This window comes from Antedon mediterranea, chromosome 6 (genome assembly GCF_964355755.1).
Source record: "Antedon mediterranea chromosome 6, ecAntMedi1.1, whole genome shotgun sequence".
In the NCBI taxonomy this organism is placed as follows: domain Eukaryota; kingdom Metazoa; phylum Echinodermata; class Crinoidea; order Comatulida; family Antedonidae; genus Antedon; species Antedon mediterranea.
The window spans coordinates 20472596-20485524 of NC_092675.1; the positions used below are offsets into that span (position 1 = coordinate 20472596).

General features: G+C 34.0%; 1 protein-coding gene across 2 annotated transcripts; it reads right to left on the bottom strand.

Annotated features, from left to right (window-relative positions):
• Positions 1 to 625: 625 nt before the first annotated feature.
• LOC140051653 (dimethylglycine dehydrogenase, mitochondrial-like) lies at positions 626 to 12759 on the bottom strand. Of its 2 annotated transcripts, none has more exons than XM_072096931.1 (16): positions 12649 to 12759; positions 11240 to 11361; positions 10370 to 10547; positions 9922 to 10020; positions 8979 to 9143; positions 8028 to 8232; positions 7464 to 7712; positions 6523 to 6721; positions 5745 to 6019; positions 4774 to 4991; positions 4553 to 4683; positions 3755 to 3972; positions 3470 to 3627; positions 2519 to 2578; positions 1956 to 2090; positions 626 to 1661 (listed from the first exon to the last, which is right to left on the bottom strand). In XM_072096931.1, the coding sequence occupies exons 2-16, from the start codon at positions 11344 to 11346 to the stop codon at positions 1449 to 1451; spliced, it is 2610 nt and encodes an 869-aa protein (XP_071953032.1). In that variant the 5' UTR covers positions 11347 to 11361; positions 12649 to 12759; the 3' UTR covers positions 626 to 1448. The 2 variants fall into 2 exon arrangements, with proteins under 2 accessions (XP_071953032.1, XP_071953033.1); XM_072096932.1 differs by having other exon boundaries at positions 12655 to 12735.
• Between the last annotated feature and the right edge of the window lie 170 nt (positions 12760 to 12929).

The window sequence follows — 12929 nt, forward strand, 5'->3', positions numbered from 1 at the left end:
AATACCTATCCATGAATTTTTAATGGCAAGGCCTAAATAAAAGTTCAACAAAAATAAAAAATTACAAGTTTTGACATTCAAATATAAGTAGTGGATAATATAAATGTTATCACACCTAGCATTTTAATTCATATAGTACTGTGCTGTAAATACAATCTATTCTTTATCTATGCAACAGGCAATTGTCCAAAGTTAGCCAGTAGTACTAAATTAAGTTCAATTCCAACAAAGAAATTGTGTACATATCCATTGACTTGTGAGTTACTGTTTCCATATCCCCCATTAAAATTCACCATAAAATAATTCCTTTTATATAACACCTATATAAATTCCTGTCATTTGATTGGACGAATGTGGGTCACATGGCGTGCAATAGTACGCACTATTCAACGATCGTTAAATAGTACTTTTTGAAACATTTTTGTGTACGAAAAAAAAACGTCTAGATGTTATATAAAACAAATAATGAATGTTTTGTATTCGTGTAATGGTACAAATAATGGCACTTGGTGAATGATGAAAGGTTATATCAACTCGGCTTTGCCTCGTTGATATAACCTTTCATCATTCACCTCGTGCCATTATTTGTACCATTGCACTCATAAACATTCATTATTTGTATAATATTCAGTAGTCTACAATAGAACTTTCATATATTACTTGTGATCATTATGAATTGGCGTAATGAAGTTGTTGGTCTAAAAGTGATGCTTTCTGATTAGGTGATCAACACTAGGCAGATCATCGTTTGTGATATACTAATAATATACCTAATTCTATACTAATTCTGTATTTTTTTCTGTTTGCCTGATATTAACATGCATCTACCATTACTACCAGCTGCATATCCTATTGGTCAGGTCAAGAAAAATACATTATGTAATTGTTACCTGTCTAAAGCTATGTCTACACTATCAAACTAGTTTGACCAAAAAAGTGTGATGTGCCCAAATATGGTGGTGATATGCCCAAATATGGTAGTGATATGACATCATCATGTCCATATATGGGCACATCAAATTTGTTTGTCACATAAAGTTTGATAGTGTAGACAGAGCTTTACAGAAGATCCATCAAGATTATGTTAATTCTCATTTTTAGAATCTTGTCAATAGAGGCAATATTTTCTGTTTACATAATGTAGTCAAAATTTGTAACCTTAAAATCATGATTAATATTTAATAATTAAGTTATAAATCTACAAATAACATTAATTTAGTCAACTCAAGGTCATAATTTTGGTCAATCAGCATTTCATGTATTGTGTATACAGTACAAAGTTGTTACAGCATTTCATGTAATGTGGTGTATATGATAAAGTTATTTTTAGTTGTGTAAATTTTTATTATTTATACAAGTTGACTTTTAAATGCTTTTTTGTCCATAATACTTGTTTTCTTTTTATGTCTAAATGTATTGTAAAAATAAGCACTTCTAATATCCTCAGTCTACTTTAGTTTGGCAGCTTTCATAGCCTTGCGGGTCTTAGTTGGTTCAGTATCTTGTAATGGTTCCTTGGTTATGATGCCGGTATACTGGTTACCAAGTAGCTCTACCTGTACCTGTGTACCAATCTCTGTCATGGTAGATGGTAAATATGCGTAACAAATACTCTTGTTTAAATAGTGACTAAAGCAACCTGATGTGGTATTCCCTACAACCTAAAAAGCGAAAATGTTAGAACCAGTTTACAGAATAGTTTATGACGTTTAAAGACCCATTCCTACAATGCGTGTTGGGATTTATAGCGGGCCACATAAATTATTAGAATCTTATTTTCACATTTTAACTATTTAAAGATGAAAAAAGTTATCGCAATAGGACCATATAGTATTTATTTCTACATCAAATGTAGTTTCTGACCTTAAATTAGATCCAAAAAACGTAGGAAATTTTGCTTAAAATAATTAATAAATGACCGATTTGATTTTAATCTACCTTCTTCTTTAACTCACCTCTCCATTTATGCGTATTGTTTCGTTTCCTTCAGGGTCAACGTTGTCCGTATCTACTGTCAGTAAAACTAACTTCCTCTTTAAGCCTTCTTCCTTGAGTGCTATTAAAGCATCTTTACCAATGAAATCAGCTTCCTGATAAAACATTATTACAATGTAAAGCTTTGTCTACACCATCAAACTTTATGTGACAAAAAAATGTGATGTGCCCATATATGGACACGATGATGTCATATCATTAAAATAGTTAGGGATATCACTACCATATTTAGGTACATCACACTTTTTATGTCGAACTAGTTTGATAGTGTAGACAGAGCTTTAATCGTGGATTTATTACAGTTTAGCATCGTGAGGTAATTTCCCGATTGATCGTAATCAAAACGGTACTGTATTGTATGATATTTAGTAATTTAAACAAAGAACTCATATAGCGGCAAATGCTGAAAATAATTGAGTGTATAAAAGGCAAAGAGAGAGAAAAAGTCTACATATTATATAGTTTTCCAAGCATACATTTGAGTTTTTTCTAGAATTATTTAACTTTAATTAAATCTACCAACCTTTTTTAACTTGATAAATGGTTGCAGACCTGCTTCTAGTGGGTTGTTATCTGTTAACATCTGAACAAAAAAAGAACAATTGTTTGAATTGCTTCACCACCTCATATCAACACAGTACTCTTGTTATTTGATTGGCTGATTTTTATATTATGTGCTGTTATTTTCTCTTACTGTAAGTATGCAGTCAGCTTGATATCTTTGTGCCATGCAATAGGCAGTTACATAAAGATATTACATAGAGATATTTAGTGAACCATAATAACTCTATGATAAAACTAAACAATTGCACCATCTATAAATTCTCTGCTTTAATGAGTGATTGAAGGAAGTAGGGTCCCCCCTTGATCTACAGTTACAGAGTATGGTACTTACGCATACTTAAAGATGTATTGTCCCTTTGTCAAATTCCAAAAAAAAAAACAAACAAAAAAGATTTCGAAAAAAAGTGGCTCATTTTGAAGTATCATAATAGTTGAAAAAAAATCATTTAACTGAAATACAGACGTTTTTTGGTTCAAAAAATAACTTTGACTTCCAGTCAAAGTTTTCTATCAAAACATATCTCATATTATGAAACGCGCTTATTTGGCTACTCTGTATGCATAATCATAAACTTCCCTGCGATCTGTGTAAAAACACCTTCTTATCCGTGACGAGTTGTAAACAATCCTAATTAACATCATGCATAATTTATACTCATGGTTTCAAATCTTTGTTTACTTTCGCTCGGGATGATTATCCAGACAAAATTAATTTAGCTGTTAATTACGTAAAATTGTTGTTTTTGGCTCGAATTTTCGACTTAAGGTGAATAACTTTAATATTACTTTGATATGGCCAATTTAAATTTAGAATATTTTGACCTTCATTTTTTTGTGTTTCAAGGGACAATACATCTTTAAGATAGTGCAAACAGTTATTCAAAATGTAGTGTAGCCTGCAAATGCTTACCTCTGCTCCCCACATCCTAAATCCTTTCTCTAACCTCATCACATTGATGGCATACGTTCCAAAATCTCCAATACCAAATGGTTCACCAGCCTTCATCAATGTGTCATACAGTTTCGCTGTGTCTCCTTTATCATGATAGAACTCCCATCCAAGTTCACCTAAAAAGAAATAAAAAAAGAAACTTATAGTAAGGTACGATTTTTAATTTTTGAAATGTACAGTATATGTTAATTGACATATTCATATAAGACACATGTGTTGACAATGATGTTATATCTCTTGTACCTGTATATGATATACGCAGTGCCTTCACTGTGACGTCACCTATCTTAATGCTCTGGCAAGTCATAAATTTAAATGCTGCATGACTGACATCGGACTCAGTGACTTTGGCTAGTATATCTCTTGACAGTGGTCCAGCTATACTTAGACAAGCGACATCATCTGTTACATTCTTAAATTGGACGTCATATTTTCCTGCATAAGCTTTTTCTTCCATCCATCTGAAATAGTTGGAACAAATTTAGTTTATTGCATACATCTTATACATTGCATGTTGGAAAAACAGATATGCTTTTAAGTATCATTTGAGATCTGGGTAGTGTTGTGCAATCAGCCATGCATTAGCATTAAGTCAGAATTAAATGCTGGGCCTTGGGTTTTGAAGGTAGGCAATGTATTTCATTAGCGTCCAACAGCGAGTAACATGTCATTGTCAATGACTATTTTATAATTTATGTTGCTTATAAACTAAGTCTCATTAAGAAGGCTTAAGGAGTGAAGTTGAAAGAATGAGTTACAACCCTGGCACTATGTCAGGATTGAACCCTGAACCTTGGGATTGGAAGGTAAGCACATTAACCAACAAGCTACAGCTACACAATTTAATTAACTTATCTCAATAGCTTATATTATAATAAATGTTTGATAATTTTATTGATCTTTTCTACAAATCTATAATGGTCTGAATAGTATTTGGATGGGACACTGCAACTTTGCATGTTACGAAGCGGCTTAGGTTCTACAGATCAGCCACTCTTTAAAATCTCTATACATATTAAAATTCACAATACCATACAGTACCTCAAATCATGTAGTTCGGAGCCTGATCCTGTGATTACAAAATATTTGTTTTCCTCGCCTCTAGTGATAGTTAATTCAGCATAAACACGACCTCGCGGGGTTAGCATATGAGCTACATTTACAGAACCAACCTATTACGGTAAAACATTATAGAATTGAAATTAATTTTATATGTATCTTATCCTGTATCAAACCTCAAAATTATGAATTTTTTGATTTACCTTTGGAAGAGAATTAGCCACAAGTCTATCCAAAAACTTTGAAGCATCATTACCACTGATCTCAATTTTAGCAAACGGTGTAAGGTCAATGACTCCTGCTTTTTCCTTGACTAGTTGACATTCTCGTAGAACCGGTTTGTGCCAGTTTGTTCGTCTAAAACTTGGTTTGTAGCCTGCTTCATCACCCTCAAGTGCAAACCAGTTGGGCTGTTCCCAACCTAAAAAAAATCACATAAAAACAAAAAATAATTGTACTCCGATGTAATTGTACTGCATACCCAACCTAAAAAATGAACATCATTAGTATAATTCAATTGAAACCACCATTACATCCATCTTAATATGATTTAACTATGATAAAAACTACTACCGTACTAGGAAATAGGTTTGTGTCAGGGAATTAAGATCTGCTCTACTCTGAGGCACTTACTGTATTCTCAGGCTCACTGATGCAAAGTAGTGGTTAATTATATATATCATCAATCATCTTATAATCATGACAAGCCATCATATTCATATTATAGTCTTTGGGTCACTAATTACAAGGTAGTTAGATAAGGACATATTAAAGCTCAGGTACAGCCATGAATTTTAAATATAATATCTGGTTAATTGTACATAAATCAAATATTTGTAATAGAAATCAAGATGAAAAAACATGAATTTCCCTCAAAATGGTCAAATACAACATTTCTGCTATAAAAACAAGGAAGATATTTTTTTCAGTAGAGGTAGTACCTCTACTGAATTTACCTATATTTAGTTATCTCTAATAGAGAATAGAGATTTACTGTGTAATTTGACCTATCCCCCCACTTATTTTCAACAAGCTGGTGTAACACAAATAAAATCCCATAAATTATGAAACATACGGGAAACTATAGATCGATAATTATTGGAATGTATGATAAATAGAAATGTTTTGCCCACCTCTGGCCTTTAAACTTTGTTTATAGCATTGTTCTACTAACCAGCATGAAATCCCATCTCGGCACCTTTACGTCTAAGTGTCTCGTAGACTCCAGAGATCCTCTCTGTAGGCCTACCACCTGGTCTCTCCTCTTTAGGATAACCTAGAAGGTTGTTTAAACCGTACGATTCACGGGCCTTCTTGAATATAAATTCATTATTGCACCACTTGCCGTAGCGATTTGGATCGACCTCTATGAGGTCATACGGTGGTTCACCATTCATGATCCAATCAGTGATGTATTTACCAGCCCCACCTGATTGGATGACACCATATCTGCCATGAGAAAAAGTAAAATTTTTAAATTTAGTAACTTAGACACATTTTTAGTCATACTTGTTCTGAAGGGTTTTTGCTTTTTATCAAGGAGGTCAAATGGCAGTCAAACAAGACCATATGACCATAAAGGAAATATGCTATGACCAAGGGTTTGGGAGTGAGCATCGCTTTTCAAACAGTCGTCACAAAATTAATAATATTATTTGTCCAGAAGGAAATTCATTTTGACATACAATTGCTCAATGAGTGGAGTTGTGGCTTGGTGGATATAATGCTGGGCTACCACTCCAAGGGTCCTGGGTTCAAGTACCGTCACATGTCAGGATTTTTTCCAACGACAAAATTACAACTCCAATCCCAATGACTTGTAATAAGACTTTGTTTATGTAGCATCTTGTGTATATGTTTGTCGTGTGAACCTATGAGGGTCCCTAATGATCAGCAAGACCAGAAAACGTTGTTGGCAACAATGGGGATATAATGCAATATACAGTAATTACCCAAAACCACACATGACCCAGTAGTTATGGACACCATAGCATGGCCCAAGCAGTGCTTGATTTTCAGGTGAGTAGGTAATTGGTCCAGCAACCACTGACTGGATGTCACCTTTGGCTAGCACAGGAACCAGCTCCATGGCACTTTCTAGATTGTCGCTAATTCTATCAAGATCACTTTCATACAATTCACGTCCAAAATCTGCATTTAAATTAAAATTATTCAAATAGTTAACAAGTTCAGGCAGGTATTCAATTAATTAATTGACTAGGAAAAATAACAAACTCCTTAGGCAACTCCCCAAAAACAGTTACTGTACCCTCGAACTCTCCTATTAGGACAACTTTGTTAATTTGCCCTGAAGGTACAGTAGTTGTTCTGAAGGTACTTCATCCAAAGTGGGGGAGGACGACGTATTTCCCGTGTTTTCTAGAGTGTAAAATCATATACAGTTTTATTAGTTACGCACCCTTACGCGAAGACGATGACCGGCAGTAACTCTCTCCCTCCCCTGTCTCGTGGCATGTGGCCCTTCTGAATCGCTTGGCTCTGGTGATACACCATAGGCCTAGCCTTCCTAGCTAGGTGCCTCGCATTCAAACGCCACGCATAACGTATTTGCTTTCAACACAGCCATTTTAACCCAATAAAAATGTTATTTCGTTAAACAATTAAATTAGACGTTCAAATATTAGTTTTTAAATTTGCAAATTTAAGTGTAATTTGAATTGTATATTTAAGGTTATAATGTACATTATTTCTAGTCGTTCTTCGTAAACGAGAAAACGGCAACTTTATCGTCCTCAAAAAGAATTTCAGGCTAAGCTCCGCCCACTTTATTAAAGCTCATGCATAAAGTATTCATGAGCACCGTCTTATGGCTTCCCGTCATTTTTCGTAAAGTCCCTGAACCCTGGATTATATTACAAAATGTAATTCATACCCGGTGGAACACCTTCAGTGATCCAATCATCTTGTAACCTCATCTTATGTTCAGTTTCATAAGGACCAACAAGCAGACCAGTCCGCTCTTGTCTTAGGTAGTAGGAGCCATCCAGATCTCGGATTACTGGCAGCTCTTTCTTCAATGCTTTAACCTCTGGAATCGTAGAGGTTACTACGTATTGATGATGAATGGGAACTAGCGGAATATCTACACCAGCCATCTTTCCAATTTCAGTTCCCCAAAAACCTACAAAACATTTATACTCAATTAAAAATTCACAGTATTTTACACATTTTTTAGAACTGGTTTTTACAACTTTTAAATTCATAACAGTTCGTTCATTCATTCATCAGTGGAAAATTACTTCCATTTATTGTCATTTGCATATAAAATATACACAAAAACAGGTAAATAAAAAACTAACAAAATCAATTACAAAGTGTTGTATCACTCTCTTACGGTATACTGAAAAGCATTCAGTGCCCGAACAGCAAGTGGGATAAAAGCTGTTATGAAACCTATTTGTACGAGAGAGTAAGTAAGAGGGTAAGTTTTAATAACCTGTAGCATTGATGACCCGCTTGGCGTTGATGGTACCATGTTCTGTCTCAACATCCCATCCTCCATCTGCCCGCTGAGTAGTAGCCGTCACTGGACAATGTTGATACAAGTCCGCTCCATACTTTCTAGCTCCAATTGCTAAAGCTTGTGTCAGTGAATAAGGATCAATATGACCATCATTGGGATTGAAAAGACCCAATAAAACCTAAAAAAAGACAAAGATATCCATTATTTGAGATCAATCAAAGAAATGATATATTTTTTTTAGGAATTAAAAAATTCAAAAGGGGATATCAAATGTTATATTACATCGATATAAAGGCAATATCTGTTAGCTAAAATGATTCTGTAGTCCGTAGGCCCAGAGTTACTCTACTCCATCTTACCTTAGTGAAGTAATTAAAAATCTATGATTACTTTATATAAAAATATTCATCAAGTACTTAACAAATGAATTCGCAGCACATTTTGTACAAGAGTCATTTCTATCAATTCTTCATCTGATAGATATAAACCTATTCGAAGTCACCATTTTAGAGCAAAGTGTACAATGGGCCAGATGGCATCCATTAAGACTCATGCAATTGTTGTCTTTGCATATTTTTAAACGAAAAAGTTTCCTCTCAGGGGGTTACAAATAATGTGCATGCCACCCACCACTCTTTACCTTTAGGTATTGCCATGACAACACACATTCATTGTACAAGGACAAATCTTCAAACATTTTCGAAAGATAACACAACATATGGCATGTCAAAAATCATATCTTTAAATCACAGTTGTTTTGTAAGAATACATTTTGATTTCTTAGACACACCATACATTTAACACCGGGCACTACAGTATTATTTATTCAAAAAACTTACAGTTTACAGGTGGGTGTTAGACCTTACAATAATGGGTGGGAAACATTAGCTCACTTCCACCCAACACAATTACATCCATGAGTACCTTGTCCATATTTAGCAGTGGATGTATTTCTGGGATTTCCTCTGGTGTTAGGAGCCATTGCGGTGCCTTCTGCCAAGCCTGTCTTTGCATCTGGTAGTGAAACTCATCACAACGCTCTGGAGTGGAGGCTATCCTTAAACTTCCAGGTGTGTGGAACCCCACCTCCTGTCATCAAAATTAGAAGAAATAAAAGTTGTTAAAATGTATAAGAATAGAAACCTTAATATAGTAGATTTGCATTGCAACATTTGTAGCTATTGTGAATTTAAAATGCATGCCCTTGGGTGAAAGTTCACCAATACAAAAATTCTTAGCAGGAGCAATGATGCATGGTGACATGACTGGTTGGCGAATGCATGGGGTATTAAATGCATGTTTAAACCTTCAACCACATTTGTATTGACAATGCTCGGTGACCTTTGCTGAAAAGCAATTTGGAATCACTTTAAATTGCACTAAGTTACATAGACCTGATTCTGCGCAATACATGATCTGTTGTTAAACTGTAAAGCTCTGTCTACACTATCTAACTAGTTTGACAAATATGGTAGTTATAAGTTTTGGTAGTGATATGACATCATCATGTCCAAATATGGGCACATCACATTTTTTTGTCACATAAAGTTTGATAGTGTAGACAGAGCCTAAACCATATAATCTGAATCCTTAAGAAATTAAATTAGGGATGAGAATACTATCTTATGTGCATTGATCTAATATTGGGTCATACTGGGTCATACTGTACAATGTCAGACCAATAAGAATAGCCCTCTTTATTCAAACAATTTAAAAGTGAAATTGTTCTGATTATGGGAGTATCTTTCCATACGTGTTTGATGCAAAAATGACCGGTGTGGTAATGTTTAGTGCTTCACAACATTAGGCTCTATATAAATCCAGGATATTATTATTATTATTATTACTATTGATAACTAAATCATACCTGTCCTGTCTCTTCTTGTAATTCTGAGAACAACCGTATACTGTAATGGTGAATATTTTTCAAATTAATACCTGGATGATAGTATGTTGCAAGACCAGCCTAGAAAAAAAAAACATGCTATCTGAAAGGCATATACAGTAATTAAAATAAACTAGATAATAAATTCAATGACATAAATCTCTTAACCACCATGAACAAGATTGGTAAAATTATGATGACAGTACATGTCTATATGTCTTGCATTTTTGTGAGGGTCCCTCATTTTCAGCTTCCTCTGGACTGACCACCCTCGTACAACATTGTTGAAAAAAATAAAATAAATACAAAACTAGAACTTCTGGATTTTTAATAAACACTGTAGGTAGGCATTAAATAGAACAGACAATGTTCATTACATTGCAAGATTTGAAAGCATTTGCATTTTGTTATGGCTTATCATAGATCTTACAGCATGCCAGGTTGAACCTGCAGTGAGCTCAGTCTTCTCCAAGAGCACTACATCCTTCATGCCTGCTTTAGCCAGATGATATGCAGTGCTGACTCCAACACAACCTCCTCCTATCACAACAACCTCAGCTGTGTCTTTTAAGCGTTTGTTTAGAGGCTTTGTTGTTTTCTTATCACTACTGCAAAGATCAAGACATCATAGAAAAGGTAAGAAACTAACATTAGTCATTGTAAATCATAAAAAGTATTAATTTATTAATTAATATTAGCTTATCATGGCCATGTTATGTCTATGGTATTTTAGTCATTTTATTTTTTATGTATAACAACAAGTGTGAACAGAGTACTCTCAGGATTGTAGCTCTCCAACACTCTAAACCACAAACAAAAAGTAACTGTACATATAATATACACATACAGTAACATATAACCACAAACGCACAGTGAGAATAGTATTTTTATGCTATCAAAAAGTACTTAATTTAATGAAATGATTTTTTCATTTCATTTCATTTATTTCGTCTCACATACTTATAACAAAAAATAACAAACAATAGAGAGACAGGATTCCCAAAAGCGAACTAAATCAAACTATCAAGTGGGTCTCCAAAGCAAAACATAATCATCCGACAATAAAATACAAAATTACAACATTAAAAACAACGTGAAGATTAAAAAATGGGGTGTAATGGGGTGTAGGAAAACACTGCTGTTGTACCATATCTTACACAGGGGTGTCATATCCTAATTGAAAAGAAGGATATGTCTAATACAGTAAATAGGGAGGGACCGACCGGTGTTAGGATGGTCAATTCCTTAAACTACTACTTAAGATGACCTGATGTATGGGCTTTGGTTTACTCTCAATTACCTTTGTGTTGTGTACTTGACTGATTGAGTAGAAGACGTTAAAGGCCAAATGCGATGACTTTGACCTAATCTTGAAAGACTTCTTACTCGTGACATAGTCCCTGCCATATTGAAGCTTCAATTCTATAAAAAAACATATTGGTATGTGTTCATTGTATAAGTGTAAAATAACATCATGTAAGTACTGTATTATCATTTGCTTCTGTACCTTGAATTTAAGGTTGATTTTGTAGCAATACTCCGGTCACTCCGGGTATAAATTGTCTTATGTTTATTGACAATAACCCCACTTAAAAGCATTAAACAAGTGGTGCTACATGTTATGTTATGTTTCATGTTTTAAGATAGGAATATTTTACCAATTTTCAATGACTTACAAATGCATTGCTAGCATGTAACTATTCTTATAAAAAAGTATTTTCCTGTGTAAAATATTCATTTATAAATTATATACTTTTGTAAAAAATGCCTAAAAATATGTTATTTTATGTTATTATAATGTGTAGGTAATGTATTTAATACAAAATCTGGGGCTACCCTTTAAAAGTGTGACTCTTGCAATAAAGGATGACCAACTTATAAAGTAGATGTGCAACAATACAAACTAAACCAGTTGTGATAACTCTGGTGATTACAACAAATTATAAGTGTTTTTTAAACAACTATACTAGCCTAGTATTAGTAATACAGTAATAATTTAATAATAGTTACATCAGTGTATATGTTATGCGCGATTTGCCCAATTTAAAATTGCGCGAAGAATTTATGTTGTGTATTATACACATGTTATCTTCGCATTTATTATGTTTCATTTTGAGTTATTAGTTTCGAATAAATTATTATTGTTAACCGATCGTCGACGTTTAGCACGCATTCTGGTAGAATTCTGCTGCGCAATTTGACAATTTTACAAATTGTGCAGCGAAATTTGAAATTGCGCAAGGATTTTCTTGCGCAATTTGAAATTGCGCAAGAATTCTTTGCGCAATTTCAAATTGCGCAAGGAATTTTTTGCGCAACCTCAAATTACGCAAATCGTTCAAATCGCGCATAACATATACAATAGTAGACAAGTTAATTAAAGGTATACAATATAGATCATTTCGAGTTTGCAAGGCCAATGACATATTTATTAATAATAATTATATTGGCAGAAGCAATAATCTCCACCCACCAGACCACCACCATCAATCATTCCACGCGTGCGCCCAGCCACCCATCTTCCACTTCCATCTATATATATTCTATATCTTGGTTTAGCCATACTCCATGGTTTAGCATAATGACTGCAGGTCAGTCAAGCCAATACTGTATTTTACTCTAATTAGTATTAAAATATGTCTACACGTAGGCCTACTACTAGGCTCTACATAACATTTTGAAATAGCTAGGCTAAGCTTATAGTTTTACCTCTACCTAATCCAGGGACGTAAATCTCTGCTCTGCATACAGATGCTATATTTTTGATCAATGGTTTACTACTGGTTCATTCCAGTTCTTTTTCACTTCGTGGTTGTGTTGTTGTTTTGTTTTTCTTTCGACCTCGAAACTGAGGTCATATTGCATGGTTCAGTGATCATGAAATAAAAAGTAAACCCTAAAATGTTGAAAGATTTTAAAAATTTATAATTTAAACCGTTTAGTAGTGGGTCGACTCCAGCAGTTTATATTTGTTATGTAAACAGGCCTAT

What these genes read in the sequence shown, in the direction of transcription:
- LOC140051653 (XM_072096931.1), bottom strand. Translation starts at nt 11,346, where the DNA reads ATGGCAGGGACTATGTCACGAGTAAGAAGTCTTTCAAGATTAGGTCAA. An exon ending in ACTGCGTATATCATATACAG is followed by an intron (nt 3,628 to 3,754) that starts GTACAAGAGATA and finishes ATTTCTTTTTAG; the next exon opens with GTGAACTTGGATGGGAGTTC. An exon ending in TTAGGATGTGGGGAGCAGAG is followed by an intron (nt 2,579 to 3,469) that starts GTAAGCATTTGC and finishes TTTTTTGTTCAG; the next exon opens with ATGTTAACAGATAACAACCC.